The 23,627-nt window shown below is 44.5% G+C and overlaps 1 protein-coding gene across 4 annotated transcripts in view; it reads left to right on the top strand.

The window, feature by feature from the left end:
• The window catches only part of epha4b (eph receptor A4b), a 73,594-nt gene that overhangs the window by 36,746 nt on the left and 13,221 nt on the right, over positions 1-23,627 (top strand). For all 4 annotated transcript variants that reach the window (XM_044021950.1, XM_044021967.1, XM_044021976.1 and 1 more), the window contains 8 exons: positions 3,246-3,401; positions 6,056-6,391; positions 7,508-7,620; positions 8,961-9,123; positions 10,729-10,837; positions 21,655-21,722; positions 22,553-22,678; positions 23,010-23,195. In XM_044021950.1, the coding sequence (XP_043877885.1) occupies positions 3,246-3,401; positions 6,056-6,391; positions 7,508-7,620; positions 8,961-9,123; positions 10,729-10,837; positions 21,655-21,722; positions 22,553-22,678; positions 23,010-23,195 (1,257 nt within the window). The remainder of the gene's footprint in view (positions 1-3,245; positions 3,402-6,055; positions 6,392-7,507; positions 7,621-8,960; positions 9,124-10,728; positions 10,838-21,654; positions 21,723-22,552; positions 22,679-23,009; positions 23,196-23,627) is intronic.

The raw sequence follows: 23,627 nt of genomic DNA on the forward strand, positions 1-23,627 counted from the left end.
GGCAGAAAGGGAGAGAAGAGTGCAATTAATAGTTGAACGAGCGAGAGGAGAAGTGACGGGAGGGGAAAGCACACAGCTGGACGTGATAACTTCAGAAAAGATGCATGTGAACGCATGTGGCGCACAACGACTACCACTGTGGAGCTCACGTGTTTGTGTGCAAGTAATTGTTTGATTATGAACTATATATAAATGACCTGAACTTAATATGCAGAGTTAGCAGCGTTTGACATTCCCACAAGCAATTGCCATATGTTATATATATATATATATATCTAGAGAGAGAGAGAGAGCACTGGAATACATTTGCACGGAGGAAAATGAGAGAAACAAGTGTGACACGTGTGACACCTCTCAGTCCATGTCATAAACGTTTTAGAAGATTAGACGATGGAGTTCAGTTCTAATGATCAGAATCTATTCAATCGCGTGAAACACTCCCAGGGTTCAGTTTCTGGAATGTGACGATATCCAGAAGTAACTGAAACGTGACAATGAACAAAATAAGAGATGCTAGTAAGCTATGAAGAGCTGAGACCAGAAGCTGGGTGAGAATTCTCTTTGCGTTCGTCACTAATTGACCAGTCACACAACACTGTTAATATCAAAAGAGCACACATCTTCGTAACGTAGCACATAATGACATAGAATAGAATCATAGAAACAGCTGCATCGCAGAGAGCACCGCGTTTTCCCGGAGGAGACAGTTGGGTTGTTCCCTTCTCAATCAGTGCGCGGTGACTTAGGGTGTGTCTTGAGTAGCAGTACTATATCATATCTAAGAGCTATCGATTGGCATAAATACACTGAGTCTCTCTGGTGACCAGATAAATATTTAATTAGACACTGGATCTGGGGCCACTCTTTGTCTTTAGGAGAAACATGTTCACAAATGTCACACATTCACACAAACTAACACACACCGCCGTCGTCGACGCCTGGTGCTTTGGAGTGGCGTTAGCTCAGTGATCCACAAACACCCCGCAGCCTTTGTGACTTCACTTTTACTCACTGTCACTGTGTGAGTGGACACATGTTTATGTGTGCGCTGTCTTTACGGCCTCAGCCTTGTTGTTGCTTTTTTTGTACCTATGCTAAATCATTAATCATAAGGGAACCAAGTCAAGTAACACATTTCCCATGGGGCAGACACTGGGAGTAGCTAAAGGGGAGGGAAAAAAAAAAGCCTAGAAAAATGGGAGAGAAGGGGATAAAAACAGGAATGAGAACGAGGTGGAAAAGCAGAGTAGAAAACAGCAGATCAAGACAAGGAAGCTCCACTCAAAGCAGCCAAGCCCCCATTCTCACACAAAGTTTTGATCAGGCAGTTGTTGGGATGCCAGGTCCTGGCACGCGGTATCCTGCCTGTCCTCTTTGCACCGGGTCCTTTGTGCCGCTGTGGCAGGCCGGCACCCGGGGCCAGGACTCTCCGGATGAAACGTCTCGGGAGAAAAGTTGCTTTTCCACCCTGCTCGTACAACCCGGCCAAGATGAATGCACACAAACACACAAGAACAGCACATAGGCACCCATTACCTTAGATGTTGACAGCAACGAGGAAAGAGAGCAGAACCTCTTTTCTTTCTTTCCTTCCCTCCCCTTTTCCAGTGTTCTCTCAGGTCTTTTGGGGATTGTGCTAGTGGACTTTGCTCCCTTATGATGAATGATTTGCCTAAAAATACTGTCTGCATGCAACTGGGTGAGCACAGCATGCAGGTGGAAGAACTTACCTCCAGAGTGAGAAAATCACACAACTTTTAGTCCACTTTTCCATTCCTCTATCCGCACGTTAAGCACGACACACATATGAGAGTGTGTGTGTGTGTGATAATTTACAGCCTATCTAGGAAGAGTGACATGTCGCTTGATTAAATCCATGACCTTCACCACCAGCACAAGCAATCAGCGAGCGAACACCCGCACTCACACATACACACACACACGCGCGCGCGCATACTTAACACCTTCTCACTCACAAGCGCACAGCATGCAAACACGCAATCATCACCTGGCAGATTGTATCACATCAATCGATCCAATCGATTCTCTCACACACACACACACACACATTTTCTGTTCACTGCAAAACTATTTACCACCGTGGCAGCAAAGGTGAGCAAGGACGGGAATACCAGGGCAGCCTATGAATGTATAAATAAATCCATGGGTAATCTATATTCAGATTACCAAAGGGAAAGTCAGGAATTCCATTTGACTGCCTCGGATTCAAAAGGGAAATCACTCAAGTCCCCACTCGATTTCAGCATGCTGCTGTTTTTTGAGCAGGAGCACAGTTTTATGACTCCACGTAATGACTAATACACAGCCCACTGTAACAGCCCCAGCAATAGTCATATTATGCCACTGTGACTATTGGCGTGACAGCAATTGTGTATTTTTGGTCCCCCGGTTGCCTGAAGATCTAATGCTTATATAACAAAAGCGACAGTTGATCCGCTGTTGCACTTTGTCATTGCACTGTACGACCCTGTGGTTACACGGGGCCTTCAGCCCGATGTGAAAGGATGTCACAATGTATTAAATCACTCTTTGTTTTCTCGCTCTTTGCCATGGGTGCTGCATGACACATATTATGTCCTATCAGTGTTTGTTGTTGTCCGACAACTCCTCGGATCCTTTTTGTACTTCTGGACACTTCCAAGCCTCTGTTGACTCTCACAGTCTCACACCTTTTCAACCTTTTCCTATCACTTACAACAACATGGAGACAGGGAGATGCCAGTTACTTGGCGATTAGTCCGATGATCAGACGGGTAACACAGAAAAAATAACCTTTAGAAAGATTGTGCATGCACAGCAGAGGTTAAGCCTGAGTAAAGGTTAAACAAGGAACTTTGTCAACTGTGATGAATGCTTAAGGAGGTCTGTTTGAGTAATTGGTTCACTATTCTCTTTTCTTTTTTTTTATCTGGAAAAACCCTGAGCTTTTGTTTAATTCCCTGATTATCGAATTTCCCCCGTTTCTCCTGACTCATTTTGAGCAACATTGCCATGTTCCTGTTACTGAGCATTAGCTTTGGCAAGTACAATGTCATGGTAACCCACATAGACGATGGCCAAAAAGTACAAGAACTGACCTGAAATGAATGGGAATTATTCCTTTAAGCGTGGGGGATTTCTGACACAAATGCAATACCTTTCTGCTGGTGTTTAGGATTCTGTGGGGCCACTACAGTATCTCACACTCCCTAACCGTGTGTTGTTTTCTCCTTGTCCTTGCTCAGCATGCAGACCTGGTGCCTACAAAGCTTCAGCCACGGACGCCTACTGCACCAAATGTCCTCCTCACAGCTCGTCCCCGCAGGAACAAGCGGTCGAATGTGTCTGTGACAAAAGTTTCTACCGCGCTGAGACGGACCCGCGCTCCATGGCCTGCACCCGTGAGTGACAGATCAACCGCGTTTCTGTTTTCGTCATATTTTCTCCCACGGTCCAAAAACATGCACGATGGGGGATTAGAGTGTTTACACTTCATAATGTAAAGCAGGGCACAATTACCACAATTGGATTTATTTTTTGATTTGATTACTCTGCAGTGTTTTTCCATGTATTGTTTTATGGCTCATGCATCCTTTTTTTCTTCATCTGCTATTGAATTACAAGACACTGGAGACACATGCAGTAAATACCAGTGTAAAGACGTGTCCACGGATGTGTCAGATGAGCACATTGATACGGGTGATGCTTAGTCTTTATCTGCGTCTCATGCTCTCTCACACACACACACACACACACACACACACACAACACCAGTGAGTGTACCTAAAGATGAATAATATGACAGCCTCCAAAACAGAAAGCCAAAACGTCTTTTCAGCAATTGCCCCCTGGAGGCTGGCTGCGTAAAAAGTAAAACTAAACCCCACCCCTCCATGTTATAGCAATGTCTCGGATCAGGGATGCCTGGGTTTCAGGTTTGTACACTGGACAAAGTGTAAGGCATGTCGGACATGTCGGACATGTTGGACGGAGGAATGTGGGGAAGAGACACACACACACACACACACACACACATACCCTAACCCATTATGCGGTTATGGTAGATTACACATATTAATCAGTGCAGCAGGTGAGATGTGACAGGTGTTATCAGCTGGAAATGAGGAACGGTTTGTTCAAATATGTATGAGCGCACACGCTGCATGCTCTCTTGGCTGGTTAAGGTTTGAGGGGAGAACATGGGAAAGATGGAAGACGTGGAGGGAGACACTCAAGACTGAGGCAAATAATAGCACAGTGGGCGGACTATTAGAGACATATAATTTCAGTGTTATAGAAGTCAGCAGAAATGATGATGATGGACGGTTAGGTGTGGCCGAGGGCACGAGTGGGGGGGGGGGGCGGGGTTTAGAGAAAAATAAAAGACAGAATTAGCAGGCTCAGTCAGCAAATCCTTTCAGCGGATTTATGACCGACAGCCTCAATTATCCCCAGCATGGCCCCGATCCCCGATGCCCACGCTCAGACCATCCCCCCATCACTCTTGCACTTCAGAGACATTCGCCACTGGGAAAGCTAATCAGGAAAGTCTCAGGCTCTACCGGCAGGCCCCCTGGGGACGCTTTACTTAGCCAGGGCCTGATGAGACGTCAGACTGAATGGCCGACCACCGCCAAATTTCCATATGGTTGCGAAGTCTGCACCATGCTGCGCTGTGAGCGACCATAATCAGTGGTGTCCTTAGCACACACACACACAGAAGCAATGGCGTGGATGAGGTGTGTGAGGTTTGTGGTTTGCTCAAACGGACCATCCATCCATCCTCTACCGCTTTATCGTCCACGTGAGGGTCGCGGAGGGTGCTGTGCCGAGCTCAGCTGACATAGGGCAGTAGGCGGGGTACACCGTGGACAGGTCGCCAGTCCATCACAGGGACCACACACAGAGACAAACAACCATCCACTCTCACACTCAGTCAATTTAGAGTGTCCATCTTGGCCAAATCAATAAAAAAAAAGCACACAGACTCAAATGTAGACCTAATGGCAAATGGACAATCTGTTCAAAGAAAATACAAAAGAAAACTAATCATTCTAAATGCGACCCTCATGTGGAGGATAAAGCAGTAGATGGATGGATGATCCTTTAGTCTTATTACAAAAAACAACATTTTTTTTAAATCAGTGTAGGAACATAAACAAACTTAATTTTGATGTACGTTTAAAGTATAACAGCATTTGATTCTGCGTCTTAAAAAATGATGACTTGGACACTTTTTGGACCCGGTGCTACACTAATCATTTCTGCTGAAGTTCCGAGCAATATTAACCGCTCTAAATCATTAAATGTACCTGACTCATGAGAAATGTACGCCGGAAACTTTCCATAGATCAGTGTCCACTGGCTATTTATTGTCTGCAGTGCAGCCCCACAGCATATCAGTTACCGTCATGTGGTGAAAAACCTCCCTGCAGCCTGGAGTCTGCAGTTTAACAGCACACAGATGCTCTTGAAGGATGAATTTAAACTTAAGAAGTTGAAATATATCATCATTCTGTCTCATTTACAGTCGGCTAGGCTCCTCTAATCACTGTCTCTTCCATTAATCCACTGCTAAGTGTCTCCGCCCTCTGGCTGGAGTCAGTTAATTTATTTTTGATTTAATCAAAGTAAATTTGTCTTTTTAAGAGAAAGTGCAAATAATGGGAAGGCATAGTTTCTGTACTGTATGTAACCAATAAAGCCAAATGTGCATTCACATCTCTTCAGAGGAGAGCAGTGTCTCCTCTATAAGGGCATGTGGTTGCCAAAGTGTGGGCCGCAGTCCTCTACTGGACCATGGCAGTTCTGCAGGTGGGGCCGTTAAAGGTCCTTAGATATAAATAAATATGTTTTTAATTTTCAGTTTTGTACTAGGAATAAAACAAATCCATGATGTTTAAATGTTTTCTTTTATCCGACCTAGTATAGCAGGTAATTTAGCATACAGTATTTGCACTTAATGTTAATTTGTTCATCTTAATTTGTTAATTAATCAAAAAAAAAAGTAATAATTGGAAAGGAAAATAAATCTATAGTGTGTTTCTTACTTCAGGTCCCCCATCTGCACCAGAGCACCCCATCTCCACAGCGAATGAGACCTGTGTGACCCTGGAGTGGTCCCCACCCAGGGAGACAGGAGGCCGAGGAGACATCACCTACAGTCTCCACTGCAGAAAGTGTTCCGACGATGGCAAGAAGTGCGCGCCGTGTGGTAGCAGTGTCCATTTTGTCCCGCGACAGTTTGGTCTCTCCTCAACCACCGTGTTAGTCACTGACCTGCAGCCAGACTCCAACTACAGCTTCACCATCGAGAGCCAGAATGGAGTGTCAGACCTAAGTCCGACACCGAGAGGAACAGTGGTTATCAATGTCACCACGTCACAAACAGGTGAGAACGCACACATCCATCAGTGTTCCTCCCCAACTTCAAAACAAATGTCTGCTACATTCAAACCCACAGTGTGATGAGGTCACAGTCCATGGCGATTAAGCCTCCTGTATTTCCTCGTTTATCAGCATTGTGTTTGTGAAGTGAGACGGCAGCAAACTGGTTGAACTATGACTGAAAACCACAAAGAAACACCCATAAAACATGTCATGTAGTATTTTCTGTATACACAGAGACGCTCAAAGTCCATTTTTCAGATGAAAGAGGGCCGCATGCAAATAACGTTACATCACGCTGATGAGAAACGAAAATCCTCCGAGGAAGAACATACTCATCAGCCTGAACTGATGATTTTGTAGCATATGGGCAAGATGGTGTTTTTCAAAATTGCCGTCTGATTGCAGTGTTCTCACAGATTGCGTCAGGCCTTTACATGGGGACTGTAAAATGACTGCTCTGCTGCATCCCTTTGATGCCACAAAATGACACCTCTGCGCCTCTGGCTGCACGTATATAATCACATGTGCATCATTCTCAGTGTGGCACTGTAGGAAATTGGTGCAAGAGAAGTGTCTGACGGGGGAGTGACAACTAATAGGCCTCTCTATGTGCGTGTGTGTGTGCGTGCGTGCGTGCGTACACGTGTATGTGTTACAACAAGAAGCGGGAAGGTGAAATGGGTGCGGGAGGTTGTTATCTCATTAAGATCCCCACATGTCACGAGTGTGCTACTCTTGACTAAGGCACATTTCACATGCATATTTATACGCACTCCTGCACATGCAGACACTTTCATCCCACACGAGCACGTGACCCAGGGTAGGAAGTCTCACGTCTTTTGAGTTTGCACGTTAATAAGATCACACACCGCGCACACGTCACACTAACATGTTAGACTGCTGCAATCACACATGTGTAAAACACCTTTTAAGCTCTCTCTCATTAGCAGGATTACATATTTGAAATATGAGGCCTTCATCTCATCCGAGCACAGAAGACACATCCATCTCTCACCTCGCCCTCGCGGCCTGCTCCCTCTCGCTCTCAGGATCTGGGTGAACTGTGCTCGCCCTCTCTGCTGCTCGTGCGCTAACCTCTCGTTCTTTGTCTCTGCAGTGAGCGTGGTGTTGAAGGAGAGGCGGAGCAAGGACAGCGTGACTTTGGCCTGGCAGGGGCCTGAGAGGCCCAACGGTGTGATAGTGGAGTATGAGGTCATCTACTATGAGAAGGTGACACACATTAAAAGAGGCACTACACCAATTTCACACATGATGGTCAGTTAACATACATCAAAATAAAGCTTGGTGGTGTGGAGTGTAAAGGACATGGCTGTAGGACTATGGGGGAATGTAGGATCCAGTGTTTTGTGCATCATGACCTAAATATTAAATAAAGATTTATTCAACCCTTAGAACACGGAGCATTCCGGCTGTGTTTTTCCATTACTATGTTTAAACACACAGTATATACAGAGGCTATATAAATATATGTGCCACATAGAGTGTCTTATATCCTTTTTTTCAGCGCAACCTTCGCAATCTGATGAGTTCGCTTGGCTCGTTCTTATGAACAAAAACCAAAGAAAGACGCTCTATTTTGTGACTTCATGCACACATATTGCCACGTTATATCACTACTAAAAATGTGAAATGAATCATAACTTTGACTCAACAACGCATTTTTTTTAAGCCTGAACATGTGACTTGTTAAGTTGTGCAATACTCCCACGGCAATTTACTATGGGTGCACCTGCGGCACAGATCCGTGCCGCACGAGCACTAGGGTTAAAGTTTCTTCCATTCGCTCCTATGTTACTTTCCATCCACATGTAACGTAGACTTGTAGAATATAGGTTTAGCTATAAGGCATGTCTGGAATAACTGAGTCATCACAAACATCGCTCTCTCTCTATCGCTCTCTCTCTATCGCTCTCTCTCTATCACTCTCTCACACCAAGCCAATTAACCACACATCTGTCGAACAAACCTCGTAAAACACGACCAAGGTGATGAAATTAAGCGTGTGTGTGTGTGTGTGTGTGTTGGGAGGCATAAGCAGTAAAATAGCGTTAATCCGTGTTGTATAGTGTCTTCAATTAGGTAGAGAATCAGCCTCACGGCAGGGAATCGGCTTACTAGCACACACACACACTTACGCACTTGTAAGTATGAGCACACACACACACACACACCTAGAAGATATTGGAGGAATGAAGCGTGGCAGATGTGAGTACCTGCATATTGCCCTCAAGTGTAAGGAGGATAAGATCTGGGACTTGACAGATGCTCATGTATAAATGTGACTAAATGGTCCAGTGATGAACAAATGAAAACTTAGTGAGGTGTATGTGGCCCCTGGAGACATTTCAATTCAACAGTTCCAGATTTCTATTACGTCTCTCCTGATACCACAGTCCATTTAACTGTATATACCCCTTAAGAGTGTTTCAATTTTCTTTGCTCTCTCTTTTTAAAATCCACAATCATTGTTTTCTTAGGGACTAAACTTAGCATTTCATTTTGCCCTCCACTCTCTCTCTCTCTCCCGTTCTCTCTCTTCTCCCCTTCAGAACCAGCGGGAGCAGAACTACACAGTACTGAAGACTCGCTCCAACATGATGACAGTGATTGGGCTGAAGCCAGGGACCACCTATGTGTTCAGGGTCAGAGCGCGGACCGACGGCGGCTACGGGAGCTACGGCGGAGAGATCGAATTGGAAACCAGCCACGAAGGTAAAGGGGATTCACAGAAAATGTTTCGTAAGGAATTCATTGATAGTAGTTTTCTTTGCCCTTGCCTTGTTTTCCGCTGCGGGTGCACTGGCTGCATTGAAAATAGTTGCATGCCAGGCCACAGGGTTCATAAGAGAATAAGTGAGGACGTAATATTTGCCATATTACAGGATATCATGTGTATCTCCTGCTGTTTAAATCAATTCCTATCAGATCCAAGACAAATATTTGACTTTGTACCAGTACAAAATCATAATAACGGCATTTCTGTTGCCATCTCGGATGTTTTAAGACTGTAACTATGTATATGTCAATGTAGAACAACTTTTTTATTATTGACTTTTTTTTAAGTAGGGTAGGAAATGTCATTTAAACACTTTTGGAAACCGTGAAGGAGACCATAAAGAGGAAAAATAAGCTGGGTTTGACCCAGGCCAGTGAGGACAGACTGCTCCAAGCTTGTTACATTGTCATCTCTGTCATGATGTTGTCATGTTCCCTGTCACTCATCCTTTTCTCCTTTGTTTGCCACTGTCCTCTTTCATTAGCTCTTCATTATGTGCTCTAGGATTGTCTGCTTTACAAGCTCCATAATGCGCTCTTCAAAGTTACCATTGATTCGCAGACAGGCAGACAGAGGCAGATAAATCAGTTAATGTATAGCGGGGGACTATGGATTTGTCTGTGTAGCATATAACAAGCACACACATTAACCTACTAATCATTCAGTGATCAATAAAAGTTCTTTTTTTTCATATGCTGTGAAAAAATACATCTGAATATGACTGTGTAACTATTTATAATTTACTCTGAGGCACTGAGGGCCCAGGTTGAGCATCACTGGTGTGAAGAGCTTTTAATGAGGCTTTATACGGGAGATCCAATGTCAAGTTCAGCGATGTAAAATACAGAATCAGCCACATTAGGCTAACCTCGCAGCAAGCATCTCAAGGTTATCCAATCACATCAGTTCTATTGATTGTTAAAAAAAAAGAAAGAATCCCTGTGCCTGCCTGCAGACATTCGTTTGCCCCCGACACTTCCACACACAATCCAATGTACAGTACGCTCTCACACAGAGACACACGTACCCACTCATGCTTAGCTAAGCCAGACAAATGGGGCATTTGTTTTGAGTAATGGCTTGATAGGTGCGGCATAAAAATCGATGCGTCTTTGCAGAAAGTTCTCGACGGCAGCCTTGTTACGTGCCGTGTTAACATATCCATTTGGACAGCGCGACCGAACGGGAATGGTTTTCACGTCCACTCTCATACCCTCATAGGTAATGCAGAGGGAGAGCGCTTTTCATCAAGGACCTTACTTACTATTCCACCCACCTCCCTTAGTCCATTTTAGCCCTCTGCCTCTCTCTCTCCCTTTCCCACTCCCTTCACCCCCTGTCTTTTATCCTCTTTTTCTTACTGCTATCATATTTCATTTCATTGTCTCTCCACTGCCACACTTGTCGGCTCTCCCTTGCTGTCTTTTTTAATTCTCTGCCTCGGAGTCTCTCAATTCACGACTGCAGAAAACATCCTCCGTTTCATTTCTTCCTCCCTGTTTTAGTAAACCATCTTATTCTCTCTGTCTTTGTCTGTACAGATGTGTTGGCTATCGGGGACCCTAACCAGTTCACCATCCTGGCTGTGTCCATCGCTGGGGGAATCGCGCTCCTCATCTTCCTAGTGACTTGCTTCATTGTCAGTGGCAGGTGAGGGTCAACACCTAACACACACTGATGCTCTCTATATAGGAATGAGTTACACCATGAGGTCAGAGAGAGAGAGAGAAAACAGGCTTGGGTGTGAAATGTGAAAGTGAAAGCGACTGGTAATTCGAAACCTGTTTGTATACGAATATTATTGAATAAGGTACATATTAAAACACAGGACACAATACGGGAAGTTATCCTCCTTTACTTAAAGGAATACTTTGTGTCTCTTAAGCATCAGTGGGTCACCAATGCGTCAAGGTCTATATTGTTCACAGGAATCATACATAGACTGCTAAAGCACGTGTGTGTTCATTTACACACAATGGTGAACACAGACATCCCAGCACCCGGTGAGGAATTACATGTGGGTGTTCTCATTTATGTCGCTGCCAAAGTCGAAGGCTGCGTCAATGCCAATGTGAAGAGCACAGACTCCATGAACACTGGTAATGCTGTTTTGCAGCTGTGCCAAAGACGAGAGGAAGATGAGAGGGGCAACAAATAAAAGAAAGCTGATTGTAAGCGTTGAGATGATGCAAGGATCCGAGTGAGGAGAGTGGAAAGAAGTGCGAGGGAGGGCAAAAAAAAAAAGAGGAGAGGAGGGGATGACAGGTTTCTGTGATTTACCATGCCTGTAACTAAATGTTGATCCTGTATGAGCTCTGACTAGATTAGCAGCATGTTAGTAACTACACACACACACACACACACACACACACTAATGCACACACACTAAAAACATTAGTATTGATTCAGGTGATTGCTTATCAGGCTGAGTGCTCTATTCACTATTGACTAAGAGGGATGTAATTAGTGGAGCCTGTCCTGTAAGGGGCATGTACACACACACACACACACACACACACACACACACACACATATATATATATACATGTATGTATATATATATATATATACATATATATACATACACCACACATTCAGGCACACAGACACAACATGTCAACTGGAACATGTGAACAAATGTTTTTTAATCAGAGGCAAATTGTGAGGTTGAACATAACACACTGTAAAGTGCGTTATGAACGCACATGATGATTCACACTCACACTCATCATGTTTCACGGGCTGAGGAGGCGTTAACTAGGTATTACAGGGAGGTCGATTTGCTGCTGTCAGTTCCAGGTCTTTCCCTCTCTTCCCCTTTTCTGTCTTCCATTCAGAGGTGGGAACACTTGCGAGGCAGAGGCGTCGATCACTGCTTTCCATTTCCGTGTGTGTGTGTGTGTGCGTGCGTGTGTTGACTTGTATTTGTTACCTCTTCAGGACCTTTTGTGGCATAAACACGAGGATAAGGTTATGTTGATGGTAAAAGTTAGTTAAAGGCTGTTCCAAACGAAAGGAAGTCCATGCCGTGTCATAAGAAGAATAGCTGTGCAAGTGTGTGTGTGTGTGTACGTGCTGTGTTTGTAACATGGACAGAGAGAGAGCACTGGGGGAGAAAGAGAGGGACATAAGTGAAGTACAGGAGAGACACAAGTGGAGGATAAAATGAGAACATATTAGAAAGGCACAGGCAATGACCGACCGCAGCCGGGAAGGGTGAGGAAGTACATTTGAAGTATGTTTGTGCAATTGGAGAACTCCATTTTGAGATGTTGTCAGAGATGGAGAGAAAGAAGAGGACAGCTTGAGAGAGATGGAGAGAGCAGAAGATCGATGGAGGGAGGAGAGCCAGTGGGGGAAAAAGGAGAGGGACAAGGAGCACAAAGATGAAAAGGCATAGATTACAAGTGTGTTTGAAAGAGTTGGAGGTGGAGGAGGAGGTGACAGAAGGGTCTGGGAGATGATGGGTGGGTGATTGGGTTGTTTGGTGCAATAGGAGTTTCATGCTCGGGGTCGCAAAATAATGATTGGTCGGTCTCTTCTTGTGTTGGCCGTACCTCCTCCTTTTCATCTGTTCCATCTTATCTGTCAGTCGGTCAATGTCGCTCCCTGCTTTCATTTCACTCTCCACAGTACTCTCAGCCTTTCTCTTGGTTTTTGCCCACCTTGTGGCTCTGCAGCTTTCATTTCCGATTCCCTTCTTCAAATTTACATTTGGATAAAAAAAAAGGAAGAAAGAAAGGGAAAACCCTCTAATGTATCGAGAATGTGATGTATTTGCTGAGACGAGTTCAGTGTGGACAATGATTAAACTAGAATTGAAATTGACACCGTGAGGCAGTCAGGGTTGAAATGATTTCCCACTAGACATTTGTTAAGACCTTTTCCCCTGAAATGCCAGCTGTTTAAATCATTTTCCCAATGCTCACTGGACTGCATGGAAGTGTCAGAGTTTTTATAGTTCACCTGCTGAATCTACAATCTGGACCATATTTTCAACAGCTTGATAGAGGGTTTTTTTGTTTTTTTTTTATCACTGAACTATAATATAACAATGTGCAGTGCACCCTCGCAGCCTCTCTGTCTTTCTCTCACATAGACTGCCAGCGCTGCACTTCCCACAGCCGTTACTGGCAGGCTACTGAGCAGCTATGCCTCATAAACGGGCTGATTTGCAGGCCATTCTGTTCTGTCCTGTTCTCGTTTAATAAAGTGCTGTTATGCTATTGTTACAGCAGGAGGGAAAACACAAGAAAGCGCTGAAAGCTCCTCAGACGCAGCACGCCGCTGACAAATCGCATCAGTTATTGCTGCGCGCGAGCCATCATTGTTCTGCAAGTGTGTGGCGCAGGAGAGTGTTTGTGTGTGTGTGTGTGTGTGAAGTTGGCGCTTTTGTCCTCCCCGAGGACATTTTGGCAGGCTGGCAGGTGTGAGCGATGGGAAGCCAGCAAGCGACTGGGAGAGACATGGACTCAGCAGATGGCCTTTCACTCAAACAGTGCCCTCCCCTTTGGTCTGCACTTTTACGCACTCCTTGTTGAACATGTTACAGCTTCTGGCATCAAGCATCTGTGTGTATGCACGTGTGTGTGTGTGTGTCTAATGATTCTTCATCCTCTGCAGTAGTAGAGCTGGAGGCTTTGTTTAAATGCCAGATTGTTCTTAATGTGGGAGTGTTTGGTGAGCAGCAGCAAACATGGCCTTGCTCCATCTCAGCTGTTTGTGCTTCTGTGCATATGAAGTGCCGGCCTCACTTTTGCGCTGCACTGCTGAACTTCTTCTTTTTTTGTTTTTTAAACATTACACAATGTCTGAATCAGACACACGATGTTTATAGGTCACATATTCAGGCTTTAAAAAATCTTTCTTTCTTTCATCTTCTTATGCGTTGTTAAGTCATTTTATATCGCATTTCTAGTCGTGATATAAAGTAGCAATACTTGTGCAGAAGTCACAGAAATAGAGCGTTTGTTATTTTATTTTTGTGTATAAAAACGTGTCAAGCGAACTTTGAACTGCGACGTATTTCCATGTCTCACCAATTCAACCTGACTTTAAAGATTGTGAGTACTTTTTGCTCAGGCGTGTTTATACAGTTGGTGAAAATGATTTTACGTTTCTCATCACATTGCCTAGGTTGTGCTGACAAAAAAGGATCTATGTATTATTGGCCGTTCTTATACCCTCTGTATATACTGTACGTTTAAACACAGTGATGGTGTCCTGAGGTTGTTAATACAGTGACACATCCTGTTGCTGTGCATGTCTGCACGTCTAAGCTCTTTCACTTTTCACCAGCCCAGGGTTATTCTTAAAAAAACCTAACAACGGAAAAGAGGAGAGAAAGTTGTTAAAAATCCCAACTCTTAACTCACTGCTACTACGTTGCCTGTAAGTGACACGTTTATGTTTGATTCTCTACTGTGGCACTCACTGTTTAGCTCTTGTTGCCATGTAAATGTCATTTAGTGTTGGGTGGCAACAAGCGTCTTTGTGGTCAATAGTTCTCCGTAAATGATCTTGTTGCCACACAGTTCTTTAAGCCGGTGCACCAGACTTATTATTCCACCTGCAGTCTGCCAGTTGCACCTGCGGTAACTTGTCATTTTCTCCTCGCGGAGCTAAAGTGGGAGAAAATGAAATAAAAACAGCAAAAAGCAGCGTAAGAGAAATTGTAGACGGGATTTTTGTGTGTGTGTGTGTGTGGTTTGGATGTGAACCACAAAAACTGGAAATAGGTGACAAAATCAGGAACAAAGACACAAATAATAAACCAAATATTGCCAAATGGTGGTGAATTTGGTGGCAGTTGTTGATCTGTTGGCTTGATAATAGCACTAATAATGATTTGTGTGTGTGTGTGCGCGTGGTGTCCATGTGCATGTATTCAATGATAATGATGATGATGGTGGTGATGTGCGATGATGGTGGTGCTTTCAGTTACTGTGGCTACACTTAAGGGTGGAGCCAAGTACGGCTTTGTCTGCAGAAAAAGCCTTGAAAGTCGCTCACAGACAACGCTGCAGCGGCGGCGCGCTGCCGCAGGTGCGAGGCGGTCTCACTCAGGCTTCATGCAAATGAGCAGATGTCGCAGAGGAATCGATCAAATGTGCCACCGTCGGAGGAGAAATTTGGTGCGGTTTTAGGGCTTGTGTTTAAAAGTTTACAGCACACTTAAATACATTTACTGGAAACACACACACACACACACACAAGCACACGTAATGTGATTATGACCTAATCAAGTTGCGTCAGCGTCGCCGCGTCATTGAGGGAATTAGCTTCACACTAATCTCCGCACTGATCTGTGTATGCAAATATGTGTAGATACACTTCTCTTCATGGCAGATGACATGCATCTCTGCTTCCTCTCTCACTTGACCTTCTCACACCAGTTTGTTAAAACGTTACATCAATTACCACAGTGTGGCTCACTGCTTCTTCTCCACACTCCTTTCCTTTCCTCTCCTCTTCCTCTTCCTCTTCCTTCATTTGCACTCTCTTTAATGAGTGGCAGTGGAATGAAATGTGTCCAAACAGGGTGTTAATGAAACATAGACAGATTTATTAGTCATAACTCTTCAGCTAATCATTTCCCCTTCCTAATTATTAGCCTGAGCTGAGTAAATCTTTTTACACTGTGGTCAGAAAGTGCTGAGCCAGTGCCAGACATGGCCAAGATGGAGAGAGAAAGAGAGAGAGGAAGAAGAAGAAGAAATTGTTTTCCTGAACTCTCGGTTTAGTTGCGCGTGTCTTTTTTTTTTTCCTTCCGTGCCGTTTTGATGCTTAATTAATTATCCATAATCAGCTTTCATCAACCTCTTAGTTTATTAGCACCCAAGCAGTGAATGCATTTTGTTTCTCGGAGCTGGAGGCTTCATTTTGCTGTAAAATTGTGAATTGAATCCATTGATTTCATTCCCTGTAATTATTTTTTATTTAATAGCTTGATATCAAATGGAATAACCATTGTCAGGAGTAATGATGGAGAGCAGATAACCACAGCAGGGTGTGTGTGTGTGTGTGTGTGTGTGCGCGAGAGAGAGTGAGAGAGAGAGGTGGGGGAGGAGGGATAGATGTGTCATTTCAATGTGTCATGCCAAAAAGGGTGACTAATGATTTACTGATTTCATTTTTCAAATCACTCTGATTAGCAGCAGGGAAAACAATGGGAAATAAAAGAGAAGAGAACCAAAAAGGAAGGGAAACCGAGAGGAAAAGAAGGGAAAAGAAAGGAGGGACGTGCAGTATGTCTGTATGAATCATCTCCGCCGTCTCAAAGTATCTTTTTTTTTCTTACTTTGGTCTTTGTAGCCAGCAGCCGGCCTCTAATCCTATAAAAGGCGGCCGCTCATGTAAAGCAAAGCGGGCGATAGCAGCAGCAGCAGCTCAGAGCTACACACACTTTATAAGCTCTCGACACAGCTCAGGTCAGCAATAGTCCAAGGTTATTCACTTCACTTACATGAAGATAAACGGTGTCTCCGCTTGTCGTCGTCTCTATCAAAGGCCCATTATCATCCAACCACACAACTTTGTTTGTCTTTGCTCCTTCTCCGCTACATCATTTCAAAGTCGGAGTTCTGTCCCACTTTGTTTCAAGGTTATTCCACCATCCGTAGCCCGCTCTGAGCTCTTTTCAAACCCTCTCCCGTCTTCCTTTATCTGTCCTGTTTGATCTTCTCTTCTGTGGGCTTTCTGCTTTTCCATCGTCTCCTCCCGCGTCTTCTATGGAGTCTTTGGTGTCCCGCTCTGGCTCAGACAGGCACGCCAGCGGCTCACCGGACATTTCTGATGTGATAACCACTTTGCGAGTTGTTAAACGCTTTAACAGCACCACGTCTGACAGAGGTCGTTCTCCTAATTACACACTGTACTGTCAAACCACAGAGGGGCCCCAGCAAACTAAAATAACAGCAAAAACACTGTTTTCAATTAGAAGGAGAGTGATCGCTCCCTCTCTGTAGCCGAGAGAGACACTGGAAGGGAAATGGAAGCAGCAATCAAGCCTGAGACTAATGGACCAATACATGAAGACTTGGCATAATACTGACAACATCAAGTGGCAGACCTGCTCTGTCACACATTATATAAAAATGTATTAAGATTGCATAAGGACATTCCACTCATGGCATGCCCTTCAGTCTGTGATAATAATAACGCTTACAAATATTAATTAAAAGAGGAGAAAGTTCTGATTCAAAATATGTGGAACATCATAATTGGTCTGTTTAAGTGATTATTTATTTTTTTATCCCTTAGTAATTAGGGTGTGGCACCCGGGAAGCAATGGGGGTTGGGTACCTTGCTCAGGCTGGCACTCTAGCCCTTTTTGACTCAAACTGGCGACCCCCCCCGGTTACAAGCCCAGTTTCTTTTCCACTTGGCCATGGGATGCCCAATTTTTAGTTTATGAGACTTGACCTGCGTGCACCTCTGGTTTCCTCCCAGCGTCAAGTGCGCGGAATATTCTAAACTGTCCGTCCACGTTAATCTGAACGTATTGATCCGAGCTCTGCGCTGCACTGTCGAGCCGTCCGAGGCGTCTCCTTGGTTTCTGGACAAGGCACTCTGGCAGAAGATCCAACATTGACTGATAAAAACAATGAATGGATACGGCACTAAGATTTGAAGTGACTGAATGAAAGAAGGCGCAATTGTTAGAGCTTCTTCAATGACTGCTCGTGTCCGTGTGAATGTATTGTTAGAGACGACCTTAGTAGCCTTCTCTTTCACAGCCATAATGATGACTGACACTTCCCTTTTTTCATTAGTTTATCATGTCTCTTCCTCTCACTCTGGTTCAGAACGCGTTGTGCTTTTTTAATTCGTTATGTCATAATTCGTAACCTCCATTCACAAAGTCAGTATTCGACATCTGAATCTCACGGCTTTTCTATTCGGAGCTCTTTCTTGTCACATTATCTGTTCCGTATGCTCAGCTCCTGTCATGGTAACACAAAAAGTGCCTCACCCCTCTTCCTGTCTGCATCTTGTATGTTAACCTTCGAGTTTCCATCCCTACCCCCTCCTCCTCCCGCTCTTCTATTCCCCTCCATTTGATTGCTTGTTAGTTGGTATGCAGGCTTGGACCCCCATTGTGCGCTCTTGCCTGTCAGCACTCTCTTTTTTCCATCTCCCTTCCTCGCGCTCTGTTTCTTTATGTCTCCTCCAGCTCCTGGTGTCCACTCCTTTCAAAACAAAGCACAAAGAAGGAGAGTGGAGGACAGGGCCTGTTGGGGGGGATGGATAAATGGATGGAAACAGAAGAAGGAAAAGACGATTTGTGGGTTGTTGGATACGGGAATGTTTGAACCTCAAGCTAAAATAAAAAAAACTTAAGAAAGATGCCACTCCTGAGATAAAGCAGGAGCAGCAAGGGAAACTATGGGAGGGGCTACCGCGATATGGATGGAGTTCTGCGAAGGTAGAAGCTTGCTAGCAGAATGACAAATGGGTCTCGAGTGACAGAGCATTATATTAAAAAAGTAAATTGATATGCAAATGTGGAGTGTGTGGCTTTGGAGGACAGGGATAGCCTGTTGTCCTCAGTGAAGTGGAACAGCGAGAGGCAGAAAGAAAAGTGTGAGCTCTGGTGTGATACTGATATCACAGTCCATTAGCGTGTGTGTTTTTGCATGATAGGTGCAGGTGTGTGTACTCTGAATCTGCATAAATATGCTGTACATCTGTGTGGGTGGGATGTGCATTTGCGGTATGAAGCGCGCAGTGCAGCTGGACGGACACTAAATGGAACAATGGTTTCCCGCAGTGAAAGATGGTGCTAACTTGGACAAGCAGCAGCTAACGGGGGGGGGGGAATCAGTTCTGACTCAAGAACAGTGTGTTCACACTATAAGTGTGACATCACAAACCAATTGCAGGCTGCTCACCTCTTCCCAAGGCTGTGTGATGCATTGCTTTCACTCATTTGAAAGAGATAGAGCAATAATGCCATGGCATCCTCCTACAGCATTTTTAAATCCCCAAGATTGCACTTATACGTGTTAAAAGAAAAAGCCGATCCATTCATTCCATGTGCTTCACGTCAGCACTGACCTTTGTTTAAACAGTGAACCACAAATGTGGATCTCATAAGAAGTAACTGCTCCACGGCCTTCAATTGCGTCACGTGATCTCCCTCCCCTGATTGAGCATCACAACAATCCTTTTCCTTAAGCTTAATATTTGAAATATTTGAAGTTACCTTAAATTCAGCATTAAAAACATAAATCACAGTCTAGACAGTTATGGGGAGTGGTAAAAAAAATAAAATTGGCACATACAGTAGGTTCAGACTGAGAATTAATGAATTAATGAATTAATTAATTCCTTCATTTGGTTAACGTAACTTGCCCTGAGAAACATTCATGTTCACACTGTGAACAAAGGCTCTTAAATGTAAAATGGAGTAGTGAACGAGCTATATTTAAAAACACACACATTTCAAACATGTAAACACACACACACACACACACAGAGAGAGAGACGCACGCACGCACGCGGCTGTTGCGGGCAAACACAAAAGCCACAGCCATGTCAGGTTTTGTGCCATGCTTAAGACCGCAGCGCTAATGATTCATGACACTGCTAACTGGAGAGGAGAAATGAGTCGCTCTGTAATTACTATGGAAATGTGTTCATTTCCCATCAGACACACACACACACACACACACACACACACACACACTCACATATGTTGCCATGCACCCATGGAGACGCACATACGCATCCCGCATTGATGAGGGCAGTGTTTCAAACGCCGTATTTGATGTTGTGCACAAGGTGCAAAAGTGGGAGTGGTATGAGCCGGGTAAATGTGTTCACTCCCGTGGGACTGTCACACTCGGAGCAGAGGTGTGACCCATGTCCCCATACCCCATATGTTCTGAACACGCGTGTGTGTGTGTGTCAAGGGGGTTATGATCTCCCGTTCGTCCCTCTGTGATCGACTGGCTTCAGCCCAGCTGATAACCAGGTGGGGCCCAGCCCCCTCCTCTTAATCTCCAAATACCAGCAACCAGTCTCTACCCTCATGTGAGTGAGTGAGTGTGTGTATTCCCAAAACAGCCTATTGATGTCTGGGTTATACCATGCATTCAGCTGCGTAAAATCAACAGTGAGATTAAACACTAAATTACTAAGATTTACTAAGCCTGGCAAGACCCCACCTTTCTCCATTTCCATCACTGCATGTGTGTGTGTGTGTGTGTGTGTGTGTGTGTGTGTGTGTGTGTGTGTGTGTGTCTCACATTCTTAGTCATAATACATTACCCTGTCTGGCATCAGCATTCTTCTCGTTTGTTATTTTTGTTTTCGTTTCAAGACTCCTGCCACGTCTCTTCATGAAAGCATTGTTTGACTTCTTTCTCTTCTCCTCTGCGCTCTTCCATAGTGCTTCTTTAAATCAGATTTCCTGTTAATCTTGGCCTTAAGCCCGAATCAATCTGTCTTCCTGACGCATTGCACAGACAAACCGATTGGTCTCTGCTTTACCTGTGCAGCCCTCAAGGAGGCTACAAGGAGAGGAGAGAGGAGAGGAGAGGAGAGGAGAGGAGACGAGAGGAGAGGAGAGGCCAGACGATGCCATAGTATTTATGTCATGTTTAGTACCTTATTATCTGAAACTTGTGCTACATTTTATGTAAAATAAAATTAAAAAAAGAAAGTGCTTAAATCTCACAGACAGTCTTATTGGTGGGTGATTAGGGCTGTTAAACACTGTTGGCGACGAACAGTGGAGGAGAAAGAATATATCCTGACAGAAACATATAACACTGCAGCATCACACACAACAACCCTACACACACACGCACACACACACACACACAGCAGCAGCCCCCGTGAGTCCTGTAAAACAGAATCAGTTTAACACTTCCTCGCAGCTGGACAGCAGGGTTGAGTTGATCAATTCGTCAATATTTTGTTGTGGTCATCGAACTGACCCACACTGCGGGGTGTGTGCATGAGTGCACAAGGGAATGGGGGAAGCACATAACAGTTTGTGTGTGTGTGTGTGTGTGTGTATGAGACCCATGATAATGTTAAAGGCATTAGTTAACAGCTAGGGGGGGTGATGAAAAAAGAGACGAGTGCATGGGTCAGCTTCTATAGGCACATCTGTCACACACACACTTATACATATATAAATCTATCTATATATATATATATATATATATATATATATATGTTCACTCTCTCACTCACTCATCCTCAGGCAAAACTGCTCAAAGGGAAGTGTGGAAGTGACAAGTAAAAATAGAAAAGAAGGAATACTTTTTCTTTTTCCTCCAGGCTCGTCTTATACTTTTAGGGCTGTCGAGAAAAAAAGAAAAAAAGATTGAAAATACTGAAAATATTGCTCGCTAACTTTTACGGCACGAGAGCACGTGAGGTCTTCCACGCATGTGAATCTATATGCTGCGTCTCCACAGAGTCGTCATCCGGCTTTGCCTTTTTCTTTTCAGGCACTGTGGATATATCAAAGCCAAACAGGACCCGGATGAGGAGAAGATGCAGTTCCAGCACGGCCGAGGTGAACACACACACACACACACACACACACACACACACACACACACACACACACACACACACACACACACACACACACACACACACACACACACACACACACACACACACACACACACACACACACACACACACACACACACACACACACACACACACACACACACACACACACACACACACACACACACACACACCGATATGTACTATACTTTTGTAGATTCCCACCACCCACATAACCAAACGCCCACTGACTCTGAAACACATCACCGTAGCTGTGTCATGCACTGAAGTCCACACTTCCTGCAGAGGGGCCGGAAACAACAGACGCGAGGACCAAAAACTCAGTTTGACACAGTCAGTCTCACGTTTCCCGGCTGTTTTATCTACTCACATACATTGTTCTCATGCTCTCATTTGTACCAGAAGAAGATAAAGTGTCCGAGCCTCCGCATTCGACGCGCAGTAGCTCTCTCACACGATTAAACCGCGCTGTTTCACACTTCCTCGCACAAATGTTTGCTGCCAGAGTGAAGCTCCTTATGAGCTCCTGTTAAAATTATGAGTCATTTTAACACCACCGCTAACACAAAAGCAGTTATGTGTTTTATTATGTAATCATTTGCGGTGTCACTCAAACAGGCAACCTACGCTCAAGTGCTTCCAAGTATGAATCAGTGTCGGCACAATCCCTTATTCTTCAGTGACCTACTTTATAACATTCACTTTGCTTCGAGGAACTGCAGAAACCATAATGAAGCAAAGGTGAATGATGTTACGTCCTTTAATGACCTCAAACCTCCTCGTTTCTCCACTTTTCCACCCCTGAAGTTAAGCTTCCAGGCAGCAGGACCTACATCCATCCTCACACCTACGAGGATCCCAACCAGGCCGTTCGAGACTTCGCCAAAGAGATCGATGCTTCCAATATCCGTATAGAGAGGGTCATTGGAGCTGGTGAGTTGGCAGTAAAACAGCAGTGGGCTGCATGAATAACTCATAAGTGCAGTCCAACATCTTACCTCGGTGAATCCCAATGACTTGTGTGGGTCGTTTTAAAGGAGTCAGTTCAGTCATATTTTCATGCATGCACCGACCTCCTTAAATTAACGAAATATTTCCCCCTGGGATGATTGATACCACTTGTTTATGTCCATTACCAATACAGATATCACAATGTTGCATGTTGACCAATATCAGCCTCTTTTAAACCACTTACTTGACTTTTGAGAAGATATTTTTCACACTGAGCTCATCAAAAAAAATGTGCTTATGTGTGTGTGTGTAGGCGAGTTTGGGGAAGTGTGCAGTGGTCGTCTCCGCGTGCAGGGGAAGAGGGAGATCTACGTGGCCATCAAGAGTCTGAAGGCGGGGTACTCGGACAAACAGAGGCGGGACTTCCTGTCCGAGGCCTCCATCATGGGACAGTTCGACCATCCCAACATCATCAGGCTGGAGGGCGTCGTCACACGATGTGAGTGATGGAAATCATTTTACAAAAACGGGCGAGCGGATGAGGCGCTGGGTGTTCGTGTTATCCTCTAATTCCGCTTTTCTTTTGTCTTGGATGTGTGCTGTGTGCTGCGAGTGCGTACCTGTCTCACACACACACACACACACACACACACACACACACACCCAGTGGAGCTGCTGGCGACGTTAATGTTGATCCTGGATCAGATAAAAGCTCCATTACCATGGCAACAACACTCATGACGCAAGGCAGTGTGTGCATGTGAATGGCGACTGTCCGTCTCTCGAACAGCCCACTTGTTTACTTCACTTGATTGTATTAGCCAATTAGAGCGAGCGAGTGTTCATGTAGGTGAGATAGAAACAGGCCTGGTTTGACAAAGGGGCTGATGATGTTATCGCCAAGTCTCGCTCTCTCAGTGCACACACACAC

This window comes from Solea senegalensis, linkage group LG1 (assembly GCF_019176455.1).
Source record: "Solea senegalensis isolate Sse05_10M linkage group LG1, IFAPA_SoseM_1, whole genome shotgun sequence".
Classification (NCBI taxonomy): Eukaryota; Metazoa; Chordata; class Actinopteri; order Pleuronectiformes; family Soleidae; genus Solea; species Solea senegalensis.